The 26,674-nt window shown below is 43.1% G+C and overlaps 1 protein-coding gene across 1 annotated transcript in view; it reads left to right on the forward strand.

Annotated features, from left to right (window-relative positions):
• The window catches only part of LARGE1 (LARGE xylosyl- and glucuronyltransferase 1), a 307,888-nt gene that overhangs the window by 134,514 nt on the left and 146,700 nt on the right, over positions 1-26,674 (forward strand). The window contains exons 3-4 of the mRNA XM_083400742.1: positions 1,789-2,090; positions 11,722-11,804. Coding sequence (XP_083256868.1) covers positions 1,789-2,090; positions 11,722-11,804 — 385 coding nt within the window. The remainder of the gene's footprint in view (positions 1-1,788; positions 2,091-11,721; positions 11,805-26,674) is intronic.

Here is a 26,674-nt window from a genome sequence, read left to right on the forward strand (position 1 = left end):
CCAAAACTTGGTACTGGATGTGGACAAAATGTTTTTCCTGGTCTTGTATAGTGTTTTGCTTAAACCTCCTGACCACTTTCATTGCTGAGAGGCTCCTTGTTGTTAAACTCTACAATGCTGTTAAGTTTGGAGGAGAGGTCATAGGTCACTGGAAGAGCACATCCTTTGGATGCGGAAAGTTCAATATCTGGATTCAATCCCTGGCATCTTCAGGTAGGGCTGGGACAGACTCTTCTAGTAAAGCTTCCAAGAGCTGCTGCCAAGCAGTAGAGTCAATACTGTGAGCTAGTGGACCAATCTTCTGATTGAGTACAAAGCAGCATCCTACGTTTTCTGCATTTGCAACACTAGTGTGTGTTGTTACATGACCTAACTTCTTTTGTTGGCACCCGTCTGTCTTGGAAGACAATGGAGGAGTGCACCTTTGGGGGTGAGGCCAAGCTGTTGGACGGTTGCAGCACTTCCTGTGGCTGTAGATATTGGTGTGGCAGAGACAAGTTTCATTGCAGCTGTGACGGATGAAGGCATCCAGTTGTGCTGCTGCAGATGCACCATGGTGTTTCTTATCTCTGTCTCCTCCCAGCGGTCATTTCTCCTCTGGTTACTGCTAAAAATGCACAACTTGACTGCCTGTCTCCAGGCACTGCAAGGGATTATAGCCTTCATGTCACATTTGCAGGCACCGAGTTGGTCTGCCAGTTGGCCTGGTGCCTGAACCCAACTCCCTGTGGAGCAGGTCCTTGGAGACCCTGCCATCTTCCATTCTGTGGACATGACCAAGCCAGGGTAGACGTTGTTGAGGCAGGAGTGTGAACATGCTGTAGGCTTGGGAGAGCACATCTTTGTTACTATGCAACAGATATCTCTCAACTTACAAACCTTCCTACGTTTCAGACAAGCTGTTTGATTGCAATCCATGATGCAGAGAGAGATTGCAATGATTGTAACCAGGTCTCACAACAAATGTATCATGTTGGAGCTAGAGAAAAGTAGGTTTACCATGACCAATCACTTCCAAAGAAAGTGACAGGGATTCTGTGTGCAACTCACTTCTATTTGCAGAATAACTAGCTGCTGAACAAGACAGAAGGTGCTACTCTGACCTGATTCCTGAGTTACAGGATTGGTGTGACTGTTGTTCTGTTGCAACTCTCTTCACATTGGTCATGCAACAACAATAGCAAAGCATATGGCAGGCACAGGATCAGATGACAAGAACGACAATAATACTCTGGTGGTGATGCCACCTAAGTTTGATGCCAGAGTGCTGTTTCCCCTGTGTTTCTGGTCTTCTTACATAGGTTGTATCCAATGTTAGTTGTACTCAGAGGAGACCTATTGAAAATTGTGGACAGGACCAACTTGGGTCCATTAATCTTAATTAATCTACTCTGAGTAGAACTTGGTTGCCTATTATGGTTTCTATAGTCTTACATTATCAGAAGGTCTTGAGACAGAATCAAACAAGCATCAACTACATCACATATATAACAAGAAAGATAGGACATACCTGATGCAGAGGTGGAGCTAGCTGCTGTGCATCTGGGGGCAGGGCTAGCCACCCACAGGGGCGCCGCCTGTGGCAAGCATCCCAGGAGGGTGGGCACCCCTCTTCCTCTGCCAGTGACCTGATGGTAATTGATATATTGGGTTAGTCATGTGCATAGTTGTTTGTTTTTTAGCAATTCAGGACTTATTACAGAAAAAGGTTCTCTCTGTTCCTTTTTGAAATCTAAATTTTAAATGTCCTTTGTATCACTGCCTCTTTCCCCCCTCCTTTCATCCTAGATGGAAAGCCAGTGTCATTGTCTCCAATTGAATCTCAGCCCCACAGCCCTCGTTACACAGCCACAAGTCAACGTGAAAGAGAGAGCCTGGAGGTCCGCATGCGAGAAGTGGAAGAGGAAAACCGGGCACTTCGCAAGCAGCTCAGTCTTGTGCAGAGCCGGGGCCTGTCCCATCGCCGAGGCAACCACTCAAAAACTTATTCCATGGAGGAAGGGACTGGGGACAGTGAGAGTCTGCGGGCTGGCATCGTGGCAGGGAACAGCTCAGAGTGCGGACAACAGCCAGCAGTGGAGAAGTGTGAGGTAGGTAGATTGTTCTTCCATCTCAGGCCATGCTTCTCAATGTTTGGCTGGCCAACTTTTCCATGGATGCATTTGTGAGAAAGGAACGACCATGCTCTGCAGCTTCTTTGAGTGCTTTTGTCTGGCTTGAATGTGTCCTTACCAGGGTGGAGAGATGCATGTGGGGTGGTGGTATAGAAACCTCTTACCCCTAACTGGGTTGCTGGAATGCACCTATTGTACAAAGGTAAGAGTCACATCTGTCTCCCCTCCTTCATGCCAGCATGAAACTGATTATATAGTAGCACATTCCTGCTGTCTAAACTGCATAGGGATTAAAATGTATTTTGTAATTGCCCATTTTTTATTTTATTTTTTGCATCTGGCTCTACCAGCTTCTGGCATGCAGCCACCAAGATGTTGCCAATGAAGGAATGAAGATTGCGGGTTGCAAACAGGTTCCCTTCCCCTGCTCTGTTGAGAACTGGTTGGCTTTATTGGGGCCTTGGCCTGCTTTCAGTGCTATACCCACGTCATGGGCCATTGGCAAATAATTTTTATAGATTCCATATATATTTTCTCTTTTTGTGAAAGCAAGCAAGTCAAGTCAGTGGTGATACTGTGCTTGTTGATATGTAATTTAGTAATATGTAATTTAGGAAAGTTGGAAGCAGTGCACAAAAATATGAGAAAGACTGGAAATAAAAGTGATATTAAAGAGAAAACACATTTGCTTATATGGCATAAGATAAATTTGTAGTTAGAGTTGGTAGAGTACCATCATGACCAAGGACAGCAACTCAGTAAAATGCTGGCAAGTTCCATAGGACAACATTGATGTTTGTATCAATTATATTATCTAATTTAATGGCTGTTGCCCCACAATTTTCAAAGTCCATAGGAAGTTTGTTAAACTTGGTCCACTGATTACTTTAACATCACAATGTAAAATCTACCAAGGGTGCTTGGTGCAATAGGCAGGTTTTGATCTGTCATTTTCACTTATCCTCAGTTTACCTTTAAATGTGACTGTCTCTACTTTTACAAGGTTGTAGAATTTATTTGAATGTAACTTGTTATGTACAAATTATGAACACCCTATAAGTAATGATTACATTGACCCCAAATCAGGAAAGATAATCTATTATAATTCCCCGCAGTTCCCATGGGTATCCTAACTCTTCTATCTAATTTCCATATCTTCAATTTCTTGCACATATTCACAAGCATGGTTCCTCTCCTCATACTGTTGAAGAAGGATGCTAGCAAAATTCCCTCAAGTCGGGCTCAGAGGGCTTGCAAAATCCTACCTTAAATGAGAGGCAGGTTTTGAAAGCCCCTAAATCAGGCATAGGCAAACTCAGCCCTCCAGATGTTTTGGGACTACAATCCCCATCATCCCTGACCACTGGTCTTGTTAGCTAGGGATGATGGGAGTTGTAGTCCCAAAACATCTGGAGGGCCAAATTTGCCTATGCCTGCCCTAAATTCTTCTCTGGCTTAGAATAACCTGCCAAGCAGAGAATAATCCTTGGTTTCCCTTCTTGGTCCCCAAACACCCTTCCTGCCAACGCTTCAGTCTCCTAAACATCCTCTTCCTGCCTTCCCCTTTATGAACACTTCCCCAACAAGGCACCCTCAGGCTATTTTGCACTGCAACTCCAATCAACCCCAGTCAGCATGGTCAATGGTTGGAGATAACTGGGTGCTGGAATTAAAGCAAGAGGTAAGGGAGGAGGATGTTTTGGGGGGACTAGCAAGGAGGGACTCTTGGGGATCAGGGAGGTAGGTTATTTCGCCAAGCTTTTGGGTGTGTTTTCCCCAGATTTTGTTTAGTTTTCTTCAAAGTCAGTTGGAAGCAAGTGGGTGCAAGCTCACTCCTCTATCAGATTCCACAGACCTTCTAAGACCCGCTGAATACAGCAGACATGTCAGCTTCATTTAGACCTTGAAAATGTGTCAGTTTCCCCAAAGATGTGCAGCGGTAAATATGACAATGGTTTTCACGGTTGTTACACAGCATCACTGACTCCATTGTGTTCTTTCTTCCAAGATGTATTTGTGATTGTCACTCACTCTCATTTTGCGAACTATATCCATTCAATTTCAAAAGGAGCTGGGAGGAGGTGATACCTCACTTGAGTAGAAGAAAGCCAAGTTTTTTGAGGACACTTAACAGAATACACCAAGGAGAAATCAATAAACAATGGTATCGGCAAGTTCTGAAAATAGCTGCAAGCAGCTATTGAGAAGCTGTAGATGGGAACAGCTGGCCCGAATATCTCTCTCTCTCTCTCTCTCTCTCTCTCTCTCTCTCTCTTGTCTCTCTCTCACTCACACACACAATTCCAACCAATCAACAAAACTTAACAACTGAAAGGAAATCTCTTGGCAGTTCTAGATCTGCCTCCTGTGCCCACTTCACAAAGAGCAAATCTCACTGAATGTGGTGGAACTTGCTTACCAGTAAGCATGCATAGGGTTATATGGTAACTGTCTTCCGAGTCATATTTGTCAAGGGAATTTTTACACCACCACAATATTTCCCAAATGGTAGGTGGTCTATAGATTCTTTACATAAATCAAGAAAAGAGTACAGGATGATGGTGGTGGTGATTTGCCTTTGTAGTATCCAGACTACTCTTTTTATATTCTACTTTTTATGAGTTTGATCTGAAACTGTAGGAATCAGAGAGGGAGAAATCCTTTGCTCACCTAGGTGAGAAGGTGGGAGAAAGGTAGTCAAATCTAACAATGCATATTCTTGCTGGTTAGCATGTGAATGGGTTAAGGACTTAGCACTGTATTGCTGATAGGCGGACACAGACCATAGAGATGTAACTGGCAGAGAAGGCTCTGTGTGATGTCATTTCCCCTCCTCTCCTGGGAGGGAAAAAGCAAAAGAAGTATTTCCTGTTCCTTCTCTCCCCACCCCTCTCTTCAGCCAGCTATGAAGGAAGGCATGCCTCTGATTGCGCCAGCATGCCTGCAGCTGGTTTTGCTGTAAACACAAGTATTTTACCTGCATTTACTTTTAATGCTGTTGCTGCTAGGGACAAATGCTTGCCTGCGGGTAAAATATACGCTTTAAACTTGCTTTTCAGTCTGTAGCCTGTTCCTTTGACTAACAGGGTAACAAAGTGGGAAATCGGCCTAGCAGCTAATTCCTTTGCTTCCAATTAAACTGCTTAAGATGAGATTTAAACTCTGCTCATTCCCGCGCTTTTAACTGCCAGTAGTAATTCTTTTGTCTGTTTCTTTTGTCTGTTAACCAACACACATAGGTTTGTAGGGCAATAAAATATAGTTAATTATATTCCCTCACCTACCTAATAAAACCCATCAGATACAAGGGATGCTAAGAAGTCATCGCCTCCTTGGCAAGGACTTCAGTTCCCTGGGTTAACATTAACGAATTCAATTAACATCCCCCCACTCCCCAGGAATCAGGAGACCAGACAATAAGTAGAAAATGAAAAAACACATATCCTCATTTTAGCACACCTACAGTCATCACTAGATGTTGCAGGATATTTGTTTGTCGCCCAAATCAACAGTCCCATTTCTTTCACTTGATTCACTTTTTCTAATAATTGAATAACAGAGAATGCATGATGTCACATCATCACTTGGAGAGATTATCTGTCTTCTGCAAGCAGAACCCAGTGAAAAGGAACAGCGATTTGGTAATTTCCAGAGAGGTGGCTGTGTTCTGTTGCAGCAGAAGGATACGAAATGCAGAAAATTACAATGATCATTGTGTTATTAAAAGTGGCCGGTCACAAAAACCAAACAGTAGTTGATGACACAGGCATCCTGGCTTTGGTAAGCCACCTAACACATGCAATGTTGTAGAAAATCCATTGTTTCTATTCTGTCCACACTGAACCTCTTGATGAATTGTAATTCAGGGTTTTCAAATTGTAGTCTACCTTTGATGTTTCCTGGTTCTAGTATAGCCACCTTAAAGTCAATCCTGAGTATGCAGGGAGGTTAAAATGTCCAACTGTTTTTTGGTTATTGCTATTTCTGATGTTAGATTTATGCCCATTAATTGCTTTGCCATTTGTCCTACACAGAACAAAGAAGGGTATTGTTGGCAGATGATTTGCAATATGATGATGATGCATCATTATTAGATATGGTAGGCAGAGGGTGGATGAAACATGAAGCTGTTGTTGTTGACAGCTATGGAAAAAAATCTGTGAAGGCTAAAAATCTGTGAAATCCAGAAATCTGTTGTGGTATATAATATGTCCAGCGCATTCGACATGCAGTCTTATTCAGTGGCAAGAAAACCTTCCACTATCATCTTCGACTGTCATGTTAAAGTAATTCACTTAGGGCATATTTTCCTCAGCAGCAGTTTGATAATGATATTCCCATGCTTTTGAAATATTGCAGATCATTTTTAAGTAATGGGGGTAGGTTTTGCAGGGGTGGGATTAGGAGATTACTATTTGCTTTACTAGGAAATGCACATGAAGCAGTTTTTCCAACCTAGTGCCCTCCAAATACGTTGGACTACAATGGCCGTCAGCCCCATCTGCTGATGGGAGCTGCATGCAGTCCAAAATACCTAGAAGGCACTGAGTTGTTGAAGGATGATTTCAGCTCTCTCCCATCTTTCTTGTGCTCCTGCAGAAATTTGGATGGCTGAATCTCTTAAGGCCTAGAGGTATATGTGCTGCAGCCAATTTTGGACAAGGGAATAGCGGCTAAAAGGGGTGACTAGATTAGATGGCCTTCCAGATTATAATGACTTTTACCAGTAAATTTACTTGCTCAGCAGGGGATTAGTGTTATGCCCCAGGCAATGGTTATGTAAAACATGAAACTTCCCCGCTCTCACCATGCACCTATCTTAACCACACAGTATTTTGATAATGAAATAGCTTTAACTTTTTCCTCTTAAAAGATTCACACAGTAATTCAGCGACAGAATGTAAGCTTAATTTAAACATCCTTATTATCAGATTTGCCTTCTGGGTTCTCATTTATCCTATTACTGGAAATGCCAGTTATGTGTTTACAAGAGAGGTCCAATTTCACTCCACCCCCCCCCCATCCATAGTAAGATATTATTTTAGCTTCCTTTCCCTCAAGGTAGGGGAGAATTAAGGCCAGAAAAGGGAGGTTAAGGGGAGGATTGTGTGATATAACAGAAAACAGAGAGATAAATCAACACTAGCCCTCCTCTTATTGCATTGTTTGGGGGGACCAGGAGTAATCTGAGAGAGGCAAACCCCCCCCCCAAAAGCAAGTGCCTCTGTTCAGCTTGTCAGAAATAGATGTGATTTATAAGCAGAGCTTCCAGCTGAAATGTTACCACCACCATCACCACCCACAGACCCACCACACTGGCATGGGAAGGAAGACATTGTTCAAGCACCTCAGTGGAGTGCCCTTTGCTGCCAAGGGAGCTAGGAATCCAAGTCAGTGTCCCAAGTAGGAATGTGATGTTGCTACATCAGTTTCTGACAAAGGGTCTCCATCAGTGGAAAGTCACATTCCCAGCAGAGACCTGGAGTCTCAGCTCACCTCTCTACTTGGGAGGAAATTGAGTGCTGACACAGAGCTGAAGCACTCGTGCCTCCCTTTTCCTCTACTCTAGATAAACTTGGTGGACTCTTGGGAGGGAGGTAGCAGAGTTGGCTTTGCAACATTTCTGCTTAGAAGCATACACAAGGGATTGAGACCCTCTGGGGTTTGAAAAGGGATGCCTCTGCATTCTTCATCATAATAAAAACAAAAATAAAAATTATTTAAGATTATGAGGATCATATTTTGAGAAATGCTATAGGTAATGGCTTACAGAGAATCTGACTATAGAATCTCTATTCTCTTTTGTTACTTCATGTTGCAGCTCAAGTCCAGCTTCCCATTCCTCCATGTGGTGTTGGATTTTACATTTCTCCTTGTTATATTCCTCCTTTTTATATTTAAATTGCCCTGCCCCTAGCCCATTGAGTTATATGATCCATTTAAGTAAAAATTCAATAAATATTATTCTTTAACGACATTAGCAATTTTGTTCCAAAAACAATTTTTGATTCATATGTCTGGTTTTACAACAACAATAAAATACTATTATTCCCATTTGGAGGATTGAGTTTACTGGAGGACAAAATTGCTAAAGATGTGAAAAATTTTAATTTTTTTTTTTTTTTTAAAAATGGGAGTAGCTAATCACCTGGAGAGGTAGCAGGACCTTTCAGATGACAGTAGCATTAAAGGAGAACTAAACAAGAGAGGGGTTAAATGAACTATTTGAATAGGCCTTCACTATGGAAGTTCTTTTGGTTTCATGATGGAGAGCTCACTTAAAAATATCAACTCAGTGTGCAGCAGCACTGAAAAAGGCAAATTTAATATGGGGAATTATTAGGAATGGGCGTGTCTTCTGTGGAGTGTCTTCATCTGGAAACCTTGTATAGTTCCAGCTCTTTCGCCTCAGGAGGGTATCCAGTGTGGTGTAGTGGTTAAGAGAAGTAGTCTCGTAATCTGGGGAACGGGGTTCGCGTCTCCGCTCCTCCACATGCAGCTGCTGGGTGACCTTGGGCCAGTCACACTTCTTTGAAGTCTCTCAGCCCCACTCACCTCACAGAGTGTTTGTTGTGGGGGAGGAAGGGAAAGGAGAAAGTTAGACTCCTTCGGGTAGTGATAAAGCAGGTTATCAAATCCAAACTCCTCCTCCTCCTCTTCTTCTTCTTTTCTTCTTCTTCTTCTTCTTCTTGTACTGGGAAAGATACAGAAAAGAGTTCCTGAAATTTTAGAGAGTTTTCTTAGATGCTTCTTTGTTTAAGCAAAATATAACTAGGGGAGGGCATTAGAGTTCATAAATTTATGAATGCTAGAGAAGAATAGATAAGTTTTTGTAACACAATTTGTTACAAATGAAATAGTTGGATGGTAGGTTCAGGCAAAAGGAATCATTTCTCTTATGGAATTGATTGCCCCAAGAAGTGATTATAGCCACTATCTTAGATAGTTTATAAAAAGAGTAGAGAAATTGATGGAAGATAGAATGTAATCACTGTGTTGCAAAGGAAGTATAGCGTTGCTGGGGGACATACAATGGGGGGAGTTGCTGCCTTCAAGCCCTAGTTGAGACTTCCCACAGGCATCTGGCTAGCCACTGCTGGGAACAGGATGATGAACAAAATGGACCTTTAGTCTCGTTTCAGCGGGACTTCGTGTTCTCAAGGCCACCCGGTGAGATTTGAACCAGCTGTCTCTGCTGTTTACACGAGTTTCAGCAAAAAAAGACAATAATGTCAAAGTAATTAAAATGAAAAGTAACAGGGATGTTTCTTCTGTTTTCTTTTTCGGGCCTTAGAGGACATACCTTGATGTGATTATTTGCTTCTTTGTGTATGTGAGAGTCAGTGTGCTGTATAAGAAATTGATAAAGAAAGCTAAAACTATTATTAAGGAGGAGAGTGCGTTCAATATTGAATCTGACTAATCCATGAAGTATCACTAAGTTTGGGGACAGAGATCTACACCAGTGGTCTCTGTTGTTTATATGGGTTTTGGTGAAGAAGAAAAAAGACAATACTGCCATAATTCAAATTGTGGTATTAAAAACAAAACAAAAGTCCTTTAGAAATTCACTCAAAAAGAAGCAGACTTAACCACATAACCACACAGCTGGAATGCCACATGGGAAAATCAGCTTGGAGTATGGCTGACTAGAGTACTTCTCTGTTAAAAATGGCAGCCTCTCAAATCTTCTTAACAACAACAACAAGAAGATTAGGAGCATGCTTAGAATTAAACCACAGATCTATGATTCTCAATGGGATCAGCTATTGAGAGGTATCTTCCCTGTGGTTAGTTTAGATGTTCCTTGGTTGAGATAAACTGGGTGGCAATTTTTGCTGGGCTCTTTGTGTGAGCAGCAGCATGATGGGATACTTCTTGCCTTGATTCTGCTCACAAGAATCAACCCTATCGCAACCCTATTTCAAATTCATGGTGGCTGCTGCTAAAGGAAACATGAGCTTTTCTTACCTTCCCCATCCCCTCCAGCAGGATGGCACTTCCCTGTGTCCATGATTCTTGGAGCCATAGAATTCCTGCAGTGCAGGAATCACAGCTAAAGAACCGCAGACAGATGTGTTCTGTGCACAAATTTTACTGGCATGTACCTTCATTAGGAAGCATGCAAACCAGGCCAAGCATCCCAAGGCTAGAAACTGCACTTGAGATTTCATGTTTTGTAAAACACATTGATACATAACTTCAGTATAGTTGTAAGAACATAAGAAAAGCCCTGTTGGATCAGGTCAAAGGTTCATTTGGCATCTTCTTCTCACAGCGGCCAGCCTATGGGAAGCCCACAAGCAGGATTTGAATGCAGCAACGCTCTCTCCACTTGTGATGCCCAACAACTGGTATCCAGAGGCGTTCTGCCTCCAGCAGTGGAGATAGAACACAGCCCATTGTGGCCAGTAGCCATTTAAGCCATCTTTTGTAGACCTGGTATCACAGAGGCACACACTTCTTAGCTTCTCTCAGCAGAGCATATAAATGCAGCTGAGTACTTACTTGTGTCAGGAGATTGTCTATTGACTCCAAATACTTCCTCATTTTATTCCTAGGATTTCCCCCCCCCCCCCTTCTTATCTAGGATCTTCTAGGAGATCTCAAATCTAGCCCCCATTATTAATAATAGTGATGTTATTAGCTGCCTACCTAGAACAGGCATAGGCAAACTCGGCCCTCCAGATGTTTTGGGACTACAATTCCCATCATCCCTGACCACTGGTTCTATTAGCTAAGGATGATGGGAGTCATAGTCCCAAAACATCTGGAGGGCCGAATTTGCCTATGCCTAACCTAGAACATGGGACGCGGGTGGCGCTGTGGGTAAAAGCCTCAGCGCCTAGGGCTTGCCGATCAAAAGGTCGGCGGTTCGAATCCCCGCAGCGGGGTGCGCTCCCGTTGCTCGGTCCCAGCGCCTGCCAACCTAGCAGTTTGAAAGCACCTCCAGGTGCAAGTAGATAAATAGGGACCGCTTACTGGCGGGAAGGTAAACGGCGTTTCCGTGTGCTGCACTGGCTCGCCAGATGCGGCTTTGTCACGCTGGCCACGTGACCCGGAAGTGTCTGCGGACAGCGCTGGCCCCCGGCCTCTTTGAGTGAGATGGGCGCACAACCCTAGAGTCTGTCAAGACTGGCCCGTACGGGCAGGGGTACCTTTACCTTTTTAACCTAGAACATGTGAACTCTCCCTGGAAAGGATTTTTGTTTGGTCATAAACTTGGGAAGTCTCAACTTATTTGTGAACTTCTGAAGGCTAGCTATCACAAATTTTACCATCTCCTTTTCCTGCATCATATTCTATATCTATCTATCATCTATCATCTATCATCTATCATCTATCTATCTATCTATCTATCTATCATCTCTATCATCAATCTACATAATAAAACTTCAAGTGCCTTGAAGCAATGATTTCAAATGTAGATGGTGTTACAAATATTTAACATACTTGCTGTTTAACATACAAGTGTCAGATGAGCATTAAGCACAACAAATGGCATTGTTCGATAGTGGGACTGTTTTCCTGTTTAATGAATAATAAAAGTGAAAAATTAAATTGCTCTTATTCCCCTTGCTTTCATTGTCTCTTTCTTTCTACTTAGACAATCCATGTCGCCATTGTCTGTGCCGGATACAATGCCAGTCGGGATGTTGTCACACTCGTCAAATCAGTCTTGTTTCACAGGTAACACCTTTATCTTGTCGCATGTTTCTTTGTAAACATGATCAAGTATGGTTTTGCTCCTTCTCAGTACAGTCTTTGGGTAATGCCATGTTCCTAGCCCATGCAAACAATACTTTACAGTCTAATCTAAATGTCCTCTGTGAAGAATGTGTGTTAGGTACTATATGCACTTTGCCATGCATTATAAAGTTGGCAGCAATTCTGTATGGGTACTACCAATGGGTGTGTCTGGCTGCTTCTCCTGTTTGCATACTTCTATAGCTATTATCTGATAAATGTTAGCGTCACCACCTGAGCAAGTTTTTCTAATAACAACTGGGCACATTCTCTCTCAATAGTTGGGTTTATTATGGAAACGGGCAAAAACTGATCTCTTCCACCTAAGCAGTAAAGGGCTTTAGATCAACATCAGATTTTTTAAAAAGTTGTGTTCAAAGGCTGGTAGGGAATCCAATAATGATAGAGAAGTGCTATAATACCCTTTGAGGAACCCATTGACAGTAGGCTACCCTATTCTGCACAAACTGGAGCTTCGAAATTATTTATACGTGCATTTATACATGAAGCATATTACATTAGCCAAGCAAAATAATGGTAACTATATTTGCATCTTGCAAGGCAAAATTTGAAAATGCAATCAAGCTGAATTAGAGATACTGTAGTTTGTAAAAAAAATACATTCCTTACAAAATGATGTGGCTTTGCACTGGTCACTATTAATTTGTCTTGCACTGGTCAGCCTAGCTTTTTGTTGTTGCTGCTTTCATCTTACATAGACTTCAACAAATCATAAGCAAGTTTACAGACATTACAGAAGCATTAAACCTGCAGTCTCCTCATTGCATAACTTTTTCAGACAGAACATGTGGCATCCATGTTTTTTTCTAGCTGATATTATTTTTCATTTTACTAAAAAAAAGAAATAGTGAAAATTTACATGGTGTCTGTCTGATTTTGAGTGGGCATGCCTTTATTTGAAAACTGCTCATGTTTTTCCTTGGAAAGATTTTACAGATGACATGTAGTAGTAAAGGTGGATCTGTATTGGAACAGATGTGAAAAATCACTTTAGTTCAGTATTCAGCTATGCAAGCTAAGCTCCCAGCTTTCCAGCATTGAGCTAAAACTGTTCTTACCAAGAACTACACCAGGGAACAGCTAAATCTGGAAATTGGGCCACTTTTCCTAGTCAAGATAAAAACCAAATCCATTCTATTTACTTAGAATTTATTCTGCTCAAACAAAGCGTGGTTGTTGGGGTTTTTTGTGGTATAATTGGTGTGTGTACTCATCTGGAAAGCTCACAAAGCCCCCCCCCCCCCCCCCGATAAAGCTAGTGGTCTGATCTCTAGTCTCTACAAATCAGTGTTATCCATACAGGGCCTCTGAAAGGAATTTTATCAGGGGGTGCAAACTTTCTCTGGGGCCACTTAATATCTCCTTTAGTTGTTTTGCTTTTATCCACCATGCCATGAACTATAGGCTGTAAGGTCAAAAAGGGTATGGAAGATGAGAAAGGAGTTGAGTGGAGCACTCTGTTCATTTTCTGCATTTAAATCTTATACTCCCTCCATGATAAATATAAATAAATATACATAAAACAAGAGGATCATAGATAAGAAAGCATATTTGATTTGAACATCTTTGTTTATTTGAACATCTTAGGTTTATGCTACAATACTGATAAGGAGAAAGAATTCTCTTTGAAACAACCTTTTATATTGCAATGCAGATCAGATCAGAAGACATTAGTATTATGTAATGGTTCTAGGGGTTGCTCATGCGTAAGTTGCGGCCACTCCTGGCTAGGCTACTTGGTTGAACCCTTTCTGTCTGGACAGCCTCAAGTTTTGTGGCTGCCTCAGTCGCTGGCAGAATCTGTCAGTGGGCATTTCTTGAACCTTTTCCAGCATAAAAGCTGTTTGACGCCCAGTCTTCTCCTACTCTCCCTGCGCGGAAGTCTTCTGCGCAGGGAGGGTGTGGGCAGCAGAGTACCCGTACTCTCTCTGCTGGTCTCTGGCGAGGAGTCCTGGAGCCACCTCTCCGATTCCCCCATCTGCCCCCCTTCTCCACTGGTGTTACGCTGATTTCCTTCCCCAGCGGATGGGCTGCCTCTCTCTCTACTGGGACCCTCTCCAGCATCCCTCTGGAGCCTTCTCTCCGCCTCCAGCTCCGATGGCAGTTCCCTGACATATTAGTATAAAAAAAGTAGATAAACTTACTATTCACTTTTTAGAAAGAGCTTTTCTGTTCTTTTTTGTGAAAAATTTCTAATCACAGCATGAATATTAATTGTTCTGGCAGTGTTTGATTCAATACTTAGCCTGGCCAAATCTGCAAGATGTTCCTGAGACGTTGTAGGCCTTAAATAATTTTTAATTATTTGCTAAATGACCTCTCTCCAAAAGCTACTGTTGCTGTGAATGTTAATAGTATTCTTAAGCTAACATAAACATAATGGAAACAGGTCACCGAGTTTGTACTCTGTCAACAAGTTCAACAGATCTAATGGCTTTAACTGTGCATTTACAAAATTTGTTTTATGTACCGAGGGTAAATATTGCATTTCTTTTCCAAAATCACCCCCATTAAGGTCAGCAGGACATTGATCTGATAAAGTTAAAGCTTTTCTCTCCACATCATTTTTGGACATAGTAAGATATTTCCACAAGAAGTCAACTTTTTCTGCCAACAGCACTGAAGTGAACAGTTAATCCTGCTATAACACTGTCTACCAAAACATAAAACACACACTTTGTGAAGTAGGCCTCTTCTGGAGTATCACCTCTGCCATTCACTTATTCCAAGTTAGCATCAGGTGTGCTGTCATCATGCAACCTTGCCCTCTTGTGCCTAACTCCATCACATATGCAGGAGAGTTTTATTTCTATATTTATGGTATGTTTGATGCAAAAGATGCCACATATAATAAAACTTCATGGACTTTGTTTGTTGTTTTGGCCATCACATTTAATCCTAGGAGGTCTTCTAGTGGTAATTTAATGGCAGGCAAGTGGGCTGCAAAAGGCTTTACACATTCAGCATGATCTGTCCGCCTTGTTTCAGACATACCATAAAGAGCACAACCAATACATTTTTGTAGTAATTCCCACCACTTAGAACTGGAACTGAACAAAGTGGTATACAGTTTGAATTGTTCTGAAAAAGGCTATTGCTTCAGATATGCATTCAGCAGAATAATTTCCACATAAGATGAGTGTATGACAACCACAAGGTGAAAAAAAAAATGCTGTTGAGAATTGTTCCTGTATTTTTTGCTTGTGTGCCGTTGTATTTTGTGGCCATATTTCCCCCATTATCGTAGGCTTGAGCTCTACAATCACTGAGAGAAATAGCATGTTCCTTCAGTGTATGCATTAGCAACTGAGCCATTTCTTCTCCTCTTTTGTTGCTACAATCTGCAAACTTGAGAAATCTTTCTTGAATCTCCTACCCTGCTTGTCTTAAAAGTACATATCTCAGAAGAAATGTTGTTTGTTCAATATGGGAAGAATCTAGTGTGGAATCTACTATGACTGCAAACTATTTTGCAGATTGCCTCTCAAACAAAATGTCTTGTTTCACAAGATTCGAGCATTCTGCAATAAATTCATTTTGTGAGTAAGAAGCCTCTTATTCCTTTTCTGTGACTCATCTACACTTAGCATGTGTTCTTGGAGGATGGTGTTCCATCTGGAGAACAGTTCAATGATTCCTAAAAAAGTTTCCATTGTTGTAATCACCATTTTGATGGGTGAACCATTAAATGGTAGACCATGCTCTCCCAAGAACAGTACAGCGCTGATGAAATACTTTAAAAGGTTGTACCATTTCACAGCTTCAGTTTTGATTGATGCTTCTAACATGATATCAACTCCTCTCTCAGACAGCAGGGCGCCATTCTAGTTCTCACCAAGCTAGGTAACATTCTCTGTGACTGTTGTTCTTTTCATGTTTTGGGATCCCGTAGGAAAGTTTATGCCACTTCCCATTAGAATCACAGCCTTCAGCAAATACCAGTGCAGATTTAGGCACAGAAGTGGTGATATTGACTGTCTTGTGCCAAAATAATTGACATAGAAAGCTACATAAAGCTTGTTTCTCTTGACTCCAGGCAAGCCGCATGTAGTTCTCCATTAGTGCTTTGGAATTTCAGTATGCTTTCTGTCATGCTCTAAGGGGATGTATTTGTAGTAACACTCTTGGGAAGGGACTATTTAAAGCTGCCGTTTTTCTCTGTACAGTCATACCTTGGTTCTCGAACAGCTTAGTTGATGAACAAATCAGCTTCCGAATGCTGAAAACCCGGAAGTAGGTGTTCTGGGTTTTGAACGTTTTTCGAAAGCCGAACTCCAACATGGCTTCTGATTGAGTGCAGTAAGCTTCTGCAGACAATTGGAAGCCACACCTTGGTTTTCGAATGGTTTTAGGAGTCAAACAGACTTCTGGAATCGATTAAGTTTGAGAACCAAGGTTCCACTGTAGTAAAATACTGAATGCTATAACTGATCTCCCTCTGTTCAACTTTAAAAATGTTCTCCCGGCTTAACCACTCTTTCTGTCAGTTTCGGCTTTTTTCATAAGCAATATTATAAATATAAGTAAAAGGTACAGCTGTGCTTGCTTGATCAAAACAACAACAAAGTAGCAAGAGCTCACCTGCAAACTTTGCAGCTCGTTGCAGGTTGGCCAAAATAACTTGAGTTGTAAAAAGATTTTACAATTCCTTGTTAAATATATCTGAGTAACTTTGTTTCTCAGGTTAAGCAATAATTCCAAATTAACAGCACCTTTTGTCAGCAAAAGCCCAAATTAAAATACACAGAGATGAATAATCATCTGATCCTCTATTCATAGTATTAATAAATCAAAGCACAATTAAATATCTTAGGTAGGGGTTTTTAAAGGGACTTTTTGTTGTTGCTTTTATTATACCCTTACAAATATTAACTACCTCCTGGTTTTTATTAGAGTTATTTGGAAAATATAGTTTTACCGGTTGTAGTCAGTTCTTCATCAGTTTGTGATGATAGTGGTGGCAATGATCTGTTTTGCCCTCCCCTGCTTGAAGATGGACTGCTGTCAGTGACGTCACCCACTGCCCTTCACTGGCAGACGGCAGTCCCCTCTGTAGGTGGAGCTTGTCACCTGCAGGAGAACCAAGTCAAGCCTGTCTTCTTGCTTCGCCCATTCATGTTATCTTTCGCTGGGACTTCAGTGCCACCTCTCTGGATATCTTAGGAGAAGTAGGTGGCAGCACGTTGGCAGAAAACAAAGTGGCCGGGGGAAGAAATATTCTGGTGTTTTATGCAAGCTTACACAAAATGTAAATGTTAGTTTTCACACAATATATGCATATGTTTTCTGAGGTCCCAGGGAATTCCTGGCTCTCTCCTTTGGTTCCCAGGATCCCCTTTTTGACCCCAGGCAGGGGTATGATGTGCCCTCTGCACTCCGCATGTATCCGTGCAGGCAACCGATTGCATAACCAAATGCCTTCCCTGCAAGTGGAACAATATTTTTCTTGAAAATTGTAATCAAGGTGACAGGAAGCAAAGGACTTTTCGATTAGCAAGAACCATCCTGCTGCCAAGCCAGAACCAAACACTCATGTGGATCTTCCTGATGCAGCCTTGAACTGCACTTGAAAATGATTGGCTCAGAGGTTGAATATGTTATCATTTTAGTTGTGATTTTAAAGGGAAGATTGCTTTAGAGAGGTCTCATCCTCCACTTGACTAGGGCACATCATACAGCAACCATGTAATTCAGTATAATTAGTAGGCTTTGGGATTGGTAGGCAGCAGGATGCTAAATAGCTGGTGTGTTTAGATAGCTGGAATGATGGTGAAAAGTGAAGCTGTGTGAATGAGAGACAGGGGTAGTGCAGGGTTATGCAAGCTTGCCCATTCTACATTCTTTAACTTTTGAGATGCTCTTAGCTCTTGGCTTTCATGGTCGCCATATTAATTCCCATGTGTACAACATATATGGCAGGAGAAATGCACTGTCAGAAGTATTACAGTTGAGCGTAATCCATTCCGGAAGACCGTTCGACTTCCGAAATGTTTGACAACTGAGGCATGGCTTCTGATTGGTTGCAAGAGCTTCTTGCACTCAAGCTGCATTGACGTTCAACTTCTGAGGAACGTTTGAAAACCGGAGCATTTACTTCTGGGGTTTTGGCGTTCGGGAACCGAAACGTTCAAAAACGGAGCCATTCGAGAACTGAGATTTGATTGTACCAGCATATATATATATATATATATATATATATTCCAAAATGGCTCTTCTGATTATGAATTCTAGGTCTGATAAGCCGGCCCAACATTAGCAACAAAGACATATTGAAAAAACTGGTTTGTAAGCAAAACATTAAAACACAACAACTAGAAAAATAAATCATAAACCTTCTCTGGTACTCTTTTCCCTGTACCACCTGTTGGGGTTGCTTTTATGAGTCTTCCGGGTTCTCCTTAACTTGCAGCTGGGTCTCTTCTCACTTTTGAAGGGAATGGCATTGTGGGATCTGCCAGGGCTGAGGTGAACGCCTACAGAGTCTTACAAGTGACTGCACAAGTAATAGCCAGTATCCACTGTCATACAGTAAAATTCCATGGGCTGCAATCTCTAAAACCACACATATTTTAGAAACATAGTTTATATAATTCAGAACCTCTCTCAGTATTTGAATTATGTTCCTCCTCCCATTTTTATTTATTTATCATTCCAAAAGCTGCAGTAGATAACGTCTGCATCTTTGTTTTGCTTTGCCCCAGCGAAATGTTTCAAAACCACACTTGAGGTTTCAGATGAAAAAAAGAAGTTTAGTATCTCTAGATGTGCAAACGTATGTGCCCACTCTGTAGAAATCCTTAGCACTTTTAAGTCAGTTTGACACAACTGAGCAGGAGAAATAGAATAGCTCTCGAGTGCTTGCAAGCTGCAATAAATATTCATTGGTACTGCTGCATAGATGGAAGCTTGAACAACCCCTCATCAATCTCCGGTCTCTGAAGTGATGCAGATATTTCCCCAATACAAACTAGGCTAGCATTTGTAAGTGTGCCACCAAGGACTGGACCTCGTGTAGCACAGAACAGCACTAACTCATCCTCTGTTCTTTCTTTGTTTTTATCTTTCCAGTGAATTATCCGTAGGGCTAGCCTATCCTCTCTGTGTATATCTGTGCTATACCCAGTTTTAATGTGTATATCCTCTCCTCGTCCACAGATTTCTTTGCAGCTTCTCTTCCAAGAATAAGAATCCTGGTGTGCTCTGAGATGTAGGTTTGGCATTGTCCTCCTCCTCCACTGCAGAAATTACTGTTTCAGACCGTGATGCATCATTTTCTGTAAGGGGTGGATTTGTAGTCCTTTCAGTTTTATCTCTGCAGAGATCTGCCTATACCATCTCCCACCTGATGCAAACTCTTTTCTAACTGAGGTATCTGTTTCCCAGTTGTCTTTCTGCACACCTTGCCTAGTACCTTTAGCATGTCATTGTGATCCCCCTGATTCACTCATGCCCATAAGTCACACAATATGTCCTTACTTAGTGAGGCTACTGGATTTTTCTTATCTAAATGTATACGGTATGTTGCTTTCTTGGAAGCTTAGCAAGGAGTTCTATGTACCTGTGATATTGAGCCTGCGATAGCTGTTGCAGTCATTGGGAAAGGAAAAATGCACATGTGAACTTGCCATAGTCATTGTCAGACATGGGCCTGATTTGAATAGAATAGTAAACCATAGTTCTAACCCATTACACGAATAAGCTGCAGTGAACCACATCATGCACTCCACCCACAGTACTAAATGCACAGCTTCTGGTGGTTATGAACCATGCATCTTTGTCACAGGGAACCACTAACAGACTCCTCTGAAGATTTCAGTGATTGGCCATAGATACAAGGAACCAGGAAGTTCTTAAGATATCCGGGACTCAAGTTATTACAATTTATTAATTGCAAATTAATACTGTACAAGAACCTTGAACATGACCCTGATAGCATCTCGCAACCAGTGAAAGCTCCTAAACACCACCAACCATCTTAACAGCAGAATTCTGCACCAGCTGAAGCCTCCAGACTAGGCCTCAACAGCAGCCCCACATTGAGGTTACCAATGCATGAATAAACGTGGCCAGGCTATCCCAATTCAATGGCACCTGTAGTTGGTGTGCTAGCAGTAAGTGGTCAAAGGCACTCCTAGCCACTGAGGCTGCCTGAGGCTCAAATGACAAAGAATTATTTAGGGGCGTCCCCCAAACTTTGAACCTGTTCTTTCAAGAAGGAATGCACCTATGTCCAAAGCACACAACTGGCTAATCTCCTGGACATGGAAACCTCTATGAGCTTCGAGAGGTCACAAGACTATCTTGAAACTGAGCATTTAATTATTTATTTTTGGCCAGGAATTGAAAAGCCCATTGCACATTACAATTATTATGTAAATTGCAAATAATTAGCACAGACTAATGGAATAGATTTGCTTCAAAAGGCTTACACAGTTTATGGCTCAAGAGAGAAAGGCTACCTACCTGTTTCTGTAGGTTGTTTTGGTTGCTAACCATGATTCTTACTGCTGGTGATTTAGCAGCACCTTTAGCTGATAAGAGAGAACAATAGCATCAATAGCATATGAAAGGGGTTTAGAGTTCAAACCATTCATTCTGCCAGTAGGTGGTGGTTTATAATAGATCCTCTCTAAATCCATTTTGCAAATGCTCCTGGGACATCCGTAGCCTTTAAGTGTTACAACTGTTGCAACCTATTCCGTATGTTTTCTTCATTTAAAATTAATGGTGCAAATGCATTAGAGTTTTCACCTTTGCCACTGTTTGGCAAATATTTCTGATTTTCCTGTCACTTAATTCAGAAGTGAACGTATAAAGTTCTCTCATTCTGTGTGGTACAGGATCAGGACTTGGCAGGGGGCAGTTCAGTGTCATAGGGCTCAATATTCATCCCGTAGGTTCCCAGATAACAGATACAGCAACATGGGTGTGTTCCAAGAACTTGCAGTTTATTCTAATCTAGAAATGCAGGCAAAGATTCTTAAAGGTAAAATGTTAGCCTTAAAACCATTAAAAAATATATTGTATGGCACTCTGGATTGTGATTTATGAAAATGTTGCAGTTGATAATTTCAGAGCTATTGCTCATCCAGCTTGGAAGACCCGACTTCTCACACTGTCCAACATGATGACCATTACAATTCTTGTGTATATTTGTATTAAGAATAAGGAAATGAAATGGGATGTTATGGCATTATGTGCCAATTAGGTTTGCTCACCTATGACAGTTGGAACAAATATGTAATACATTTAGTAGTACTCCTCACTGACTTGTATGGATTGAATTTATAATTGTTCATATCTGTGGTTCTATCTTGCCCTAATTCCAAGTTTACTCCATTTGCACCATTATCAAAAACCTTGAAAGCTGTACTTGTGCAGAAATACAATTATTTATTTATATCCTTGTAGGAAACTCATCCACAGACCGCCATTTACGTTCCATCTGTTCAGGGACTAAGAAATCAGCCAGAAACATCAATAACATCTTTATTTCCCAATTTGCTTTCCATTTTATGTGGCTAATTTCATTTGTTAATATTTAGCATACTTGATACTTAACTCCCCTATGGTTTTTAGGTGATGGGAGCCTTTTGTTGTTCTTATCTTAACATTTCATTTCCCCCCCTGATAAGAATTATATGAATAAATTATCTTGAAAGGCCTAGAAAACAAGTACAACTGCATGATCTCCCATAACATTTTATCTGGAGAGTTTCTATTTCTGTTTGGTACCTTTAGGATTTTCAGTCTTCCAAAAGAGGGAGAGAGAAAGAGAGAGAGGCAGGTGGGGAGAAGTCACCTTGAAATATGTTCTTGCTAATGCAGTATCCAAACAAAACAAAACAAAACAAAACAAAGCATTCCAAAGGCACAATTTTATGTTGCTCATTTTAAAAGTTTAAATTCGGAGTAGGGGCAATGGACTAGTGAATCTGTTGTGATTGTTTGACTACAGCTTCCAGTGCTTCCGACCATTGGCTTTGCCAGCTAGATCGGATGGGAGTTGAAGTCCAGCAACATCAGCAAAGCACCTTGTTGCTTACCTGTGCTTTAAGATATGTCAGAGTAACATCATGTGCAAAACTAGCCTCCACCAGGAGAAGGGATTTTTCAGTAATTGCTTGATGCTGTGCAATTCTCGCCTCCCTGAAAGTTTGCCTGACAACACTTGTTTGTGGTTCGAGGACCCGGTCCCCGCGTAGTGGAATGAAAACACAAGGACACGTGATATAAGGTTAATGAGCAAGAAAAGGCCACAACTTTATTTATTACAGCAAGTGAAAAGGTATTGGCTTAGGCATTGGATTACGTCAGCTGACTCCACCCCCTCAGAGAGGGGTGAGTCTAAAACAGGGGGGGTTATTCACCAGTAGGTGGAGCCTGTTGATGCTAATCCAACTATAAGCTCTCCCCTGATGTCACCGAGGGTCGTGCCATGGCCTCCCGCCACGCAGGCATCGGACAGAATACACGACCGCCGGATTCCTTTAATGGAATACCCAAAATTGAAGGCGCAGGCAATGGCCACACCTAGCCCTTCGACACACCACAACACATTATTCCAATGCCTAACTGCCACCCGAGCCCAAAAGGCTCACTGCCAATACCCTCACAGCTGTAACCAATCCCTGATGCTGCTGCTGATGCTATGTAACCAAATGTCATTCCCTTGAACCCCATCATTCCGGTACAAGGCCTGATCGCCAATCCGGATATGGTCATAAAGCACACCCAACGGGCTATTGCACAATTTAAGAGTTTCCTGGATTTTTCAATGGCCATATAGTTCTGCGCACCGTGCCAAACAATTCTCTTCAGGAAGGAGGACAAGAACACCGTTGTTCTGGGACGCAAGGCAGCAATCTCATCCAAATATCTTTTTATGTTCCACGACAAGTCCGCACTTCTTCTGTTAACAAGGTTATTTCCCCCTAATTGAAGGATAAGGATTTCGGGAGGGCAAAACATGGCGACTTTCTCCCTCAGCAATGGCACAAGCTCTTCCCAACGCATGCCTCGTCTCAAAAACCAGGAAACTCACACTCCAGGTGGCAACCCAAGATTAGGGGTGAGGCCGCAGTTAGCCAACATGGGCCCAATGGACTATACTGTGGCCGCAAATCCAAACGCCTTTTTTTTTTTTTGAGAACGGCTGAGAATAAAGGAAAGAGAAAGATGGGTAAGTAGAGGTAATGCAGCGGAGCGCATACTAGCGAATGTAACCTTTATAAGCATCGTATTTCCACCGGCCCATTTCTTTAATCCTATCCGCCGGCAGACCCAAGCGTGCCGCTGTTGTGGTGGCACCAATCCTGAATGAGTGTGCAGCATAATCCTGGGAAGATAAACCACAGGCATCAATAGCTTTGCGGAGTACCCTTGTGAATTGGTGTCTCAACAAAGGTGACCCATCCTCGCAACGGGCCAGTACCGGGCAATCTGAGGTAAAGGTACCAACTAGTGTCCTTGACCGGGCATGGGCCCCGCTGCGCTGAAGCTGTAAGTTTTACGAGGGAACCCCTACCTGCCTGATCCGTTTTGGATTGACGTATCTGCACCGTCGTGCTGGCTTCGGACAACTGCACGTCCTCCATGAGGAGGCCACGCGTTGACCCAGTTGCGTTAACCTCGGCTACTACTTCACCGACCCTCAAGGCACCAAAAAAGGCAATCGCATATGCAGCAGAAAAAAGGCGGGCCTCAAACTTGGTCCAGCAGATTGACCTAAGCTTTGTGCATATCTGAGAGAGCAGCCCGTAAGAAATTGGCTTAGCATATGCTGCGGAAAAGAGGCGGGCCTCAAACTTGGTCCAACAGATCGACTTAAGCTTTATGCGTATTTGAGAGAGCAGCCTATAAGAAATTGGCTTATGGCCCTCGGCTCTAGGGGGTTGCAGCTTACCCCAACCTTCAATAGCTCTGCAGATCAGGAAGTCACTGCACGGGTCAGAGGAAAACATGGCTTTACAAAAGAAGCTGATGGCGGCTACGTGTTTCTTTAAAGTTTTGGGGGCCCGGCCTAAAGGAGGTTATAACGTATGCCGCAGAGAACACCCGGGCCTCGAACTTGGACCAGCAAATTGACCTAAGTTTCATACGGATTTGGGACAGCAGCTCGTAAGAAATAGGCTTGCGGCCTTTGTTACTTGGAGGCTGCAGTCAACTCCAACCTTCAATTGCCCTGCGGACCATGAAGTCACAGCACGAATAGGTGGAAAAACATGGGTCTACTAAAGAATGTGATAGCGGCTATGTGTATCCTCAAAGTTTTTGAGGCTCAACCTAGGCCATGAAGGTGTGTTAAGTATTGCAGAACGTTTTCTGTGGAGGGTGTAACATTAGTGGAAAGGGAGGATACTTTGGACCTGAACCCCATGAAATCACACCAGACCTTCTTATATGATCTAAGCGTAGAGCAGGGGTGTCAAACTCAAATTCATCGGGGGCCGCATCAGCAGTTTGGTCACCCTCAAAGGGCCAGTCTAAGCAGGCATAAAATGCGTTGCAACAGTTCGATCCTATGTAGATTTTAGGGAACCTAATTGTATATAGGATCGGGCAGATATTAGCTCCTCTGGAGCAATGCGGTCGTCTCACCAATAAAACAAAATGGGTATTAGAAAATGGAGAGCTGTGGACGGGCACTCATTTGGCAACCACATAAGAGGGATATTTCCCTGCTCCTCCTGGAAGATCTCCGCAGAGGAAATTCAACAGGTGCCGTCTTTTTCCCTCGCTGTAGCCACACCGGCAGATTTTCTGCTCGGCACACAGAAAACCTACCAGAAAAATGTTGGCAGGCATTGTAACAATTAAAAGTTAGCAAGGAAGGCTCCCCCCCCCCCCCGCACCTCCAGGAAGGAAAACCCTTTTGCCCTGTTAATGCAGTTATTAAAGGCGCGATCCTCATTATTTTAAATGAAGCGGGCACACTTGGGAGGCAGCCCATTGAACTCAATAGGACTCCCCGATTTCACACGCACGGAGAGAAACCAATGTTACCCATTATATACATTTGCAAGTGGCAATGACTAAAGTAAATAAATATTTCCTTCCCCCTGGAATTCCTTAAATATTTGTAGCTTTGTCTCCATTGTGCACAGCAGCGTATATTATATTAGAGTAATCGGAGGGGGAAGGGGAGAAAAATGAGCAAGCTGCTCATTGATGTTACTTCCTACTATGCTGCTGCTGCTGCGCAGGCGCTCTTAGCCGAAGCAGGTTTTGAACTCAACTTCCCAGGGATCTTGGCGCGCCTTTCATTCGGTTGCTTAGCAACCGACATACACCTGCCATGGAGCCGAAGGCGGAGCAGGAGGCGAAAGACGCAAAAGGTACCCCCATTCCCGCCCCTCTCCATTTCCCGCCTTCAGCCATTGCCCAGACTTGCCACCACGGGGTTCCCCTCGAAACTACCCCTTGCTCTCAGTAACGTTGGCAACACTCCACTAGTATGGCACACTTTAAAGCGCCGCTAGAGGGCAGACGTTCTCTGGCTTGTAGGCTGCTGCGCGTGCGCTGAAGAGGCGGCTTTCTTGTGTCAAAAAAAAGAAGCAGCGAGAATAAAAGGTGAAGACTGGCGGCCGGCGGCGGCTACACGGGCCACATGACGAGGTCTGGCGGGCCGGATTCGGCCCGCGGGCCTTGTGTTTGACACCCGTGGCGTAGAGGGTGCGACAGATGCTAATACTCCCTTAATCACTTCACGTCTCCAAGGTTCTACAGGTGCTCCGGAACGGGTTCTGGCAGTGGCTGAGCCCTGGGAGCTAATGCTCGGAAGTGAGGCACCGGAGGACGAATGATCGGAGTAGGCGATGACTGCTTAGCCAGTATGTTGACCACCGCCTGGTTATCAGTTCTGAAGCACACCCGGCGATTCTGGAACTCCTCAGTCCAAATGTGAACAGCCACAACTAAGGGGAAAAAACTCCAGAAAAGTGAGATCCCGCGTGATAGCCTCGCCTTGCTACTCTGCTGGCCATTGTCCCCTAAAGAATAAACTGAAGCCCAAGGACCCAGCGGCATCAGAGTGAACCTGGAAATCTGAGGACAGGTTGAGGATTTCCTGCCATAAGGACAATGGAGGGGGGAAACGCACAAGCACCCTGGCCAACAAATTAAAATGTAAGGCAAACCCACTCAGTCACCCAGACCAGCCATGCAATCGGACAGGCAAGGGCAATAGAGGGGAAAGCGTACAAGCACCCTGGCCAAAAACTAAAATAAAATGCACAGCCACCAAGGCAGAGGCAGGGGAAGGAAAGCGAGGAGACGAGGGAGAAAGAAAGACGGAGCCACACTCACACTCAGACCTCGCTGGGGGCGGAGAGACCACGTGCTGGGCAAGGGAACAAGCTGCAGCTTAAGAAAGGTAATTCGCACTTAGACCGCACAAACAAATCAAGCACCAGGAGTGGGGGGAATTAAAAGCTTAAATGTAGGTTTTTACACGGAAAAGAGGACATAGCAAGGCAAACCTGGATGCCTGGGTTTTTTAAAGCAGTAAAGCAATGAGCGCACGCAAGCCTCCTAAAGTTGAAAAGGCAAGCCAGGAACCAGGCAGCCTCCACACACAGAGGACCCCCCCCCCCCCCGACTCCAAACCTCGTGACTCTTTCCTGTGATGACTCCTAGCTGATGACCCGCGACGGGACGACGAAAAGTGAGGCCAGAAGGCTGGTGCCCCAGCAATTTAGGCTGCTAAACACGCCCCTTCACAGGCACCTGGTTGGGTGCCTGCCCGTGGGCATGGGCACCAGCCAGGTGAGTGGGAGGCAGGGGGCTAACGC

The sequence above is a fragment of the Podarcis tiliguerta genome (genome assembly GCF_965153285.1).
Source record: "Podarcis tiliguerta genome assembly, chromosome: 10".
Lineage (NCBI taxonomy): Eukaryota > Metazoa > Chordata > Lepidosauria > Squamata > Lacertidae > Podarcis > Podarcis tiliguerta.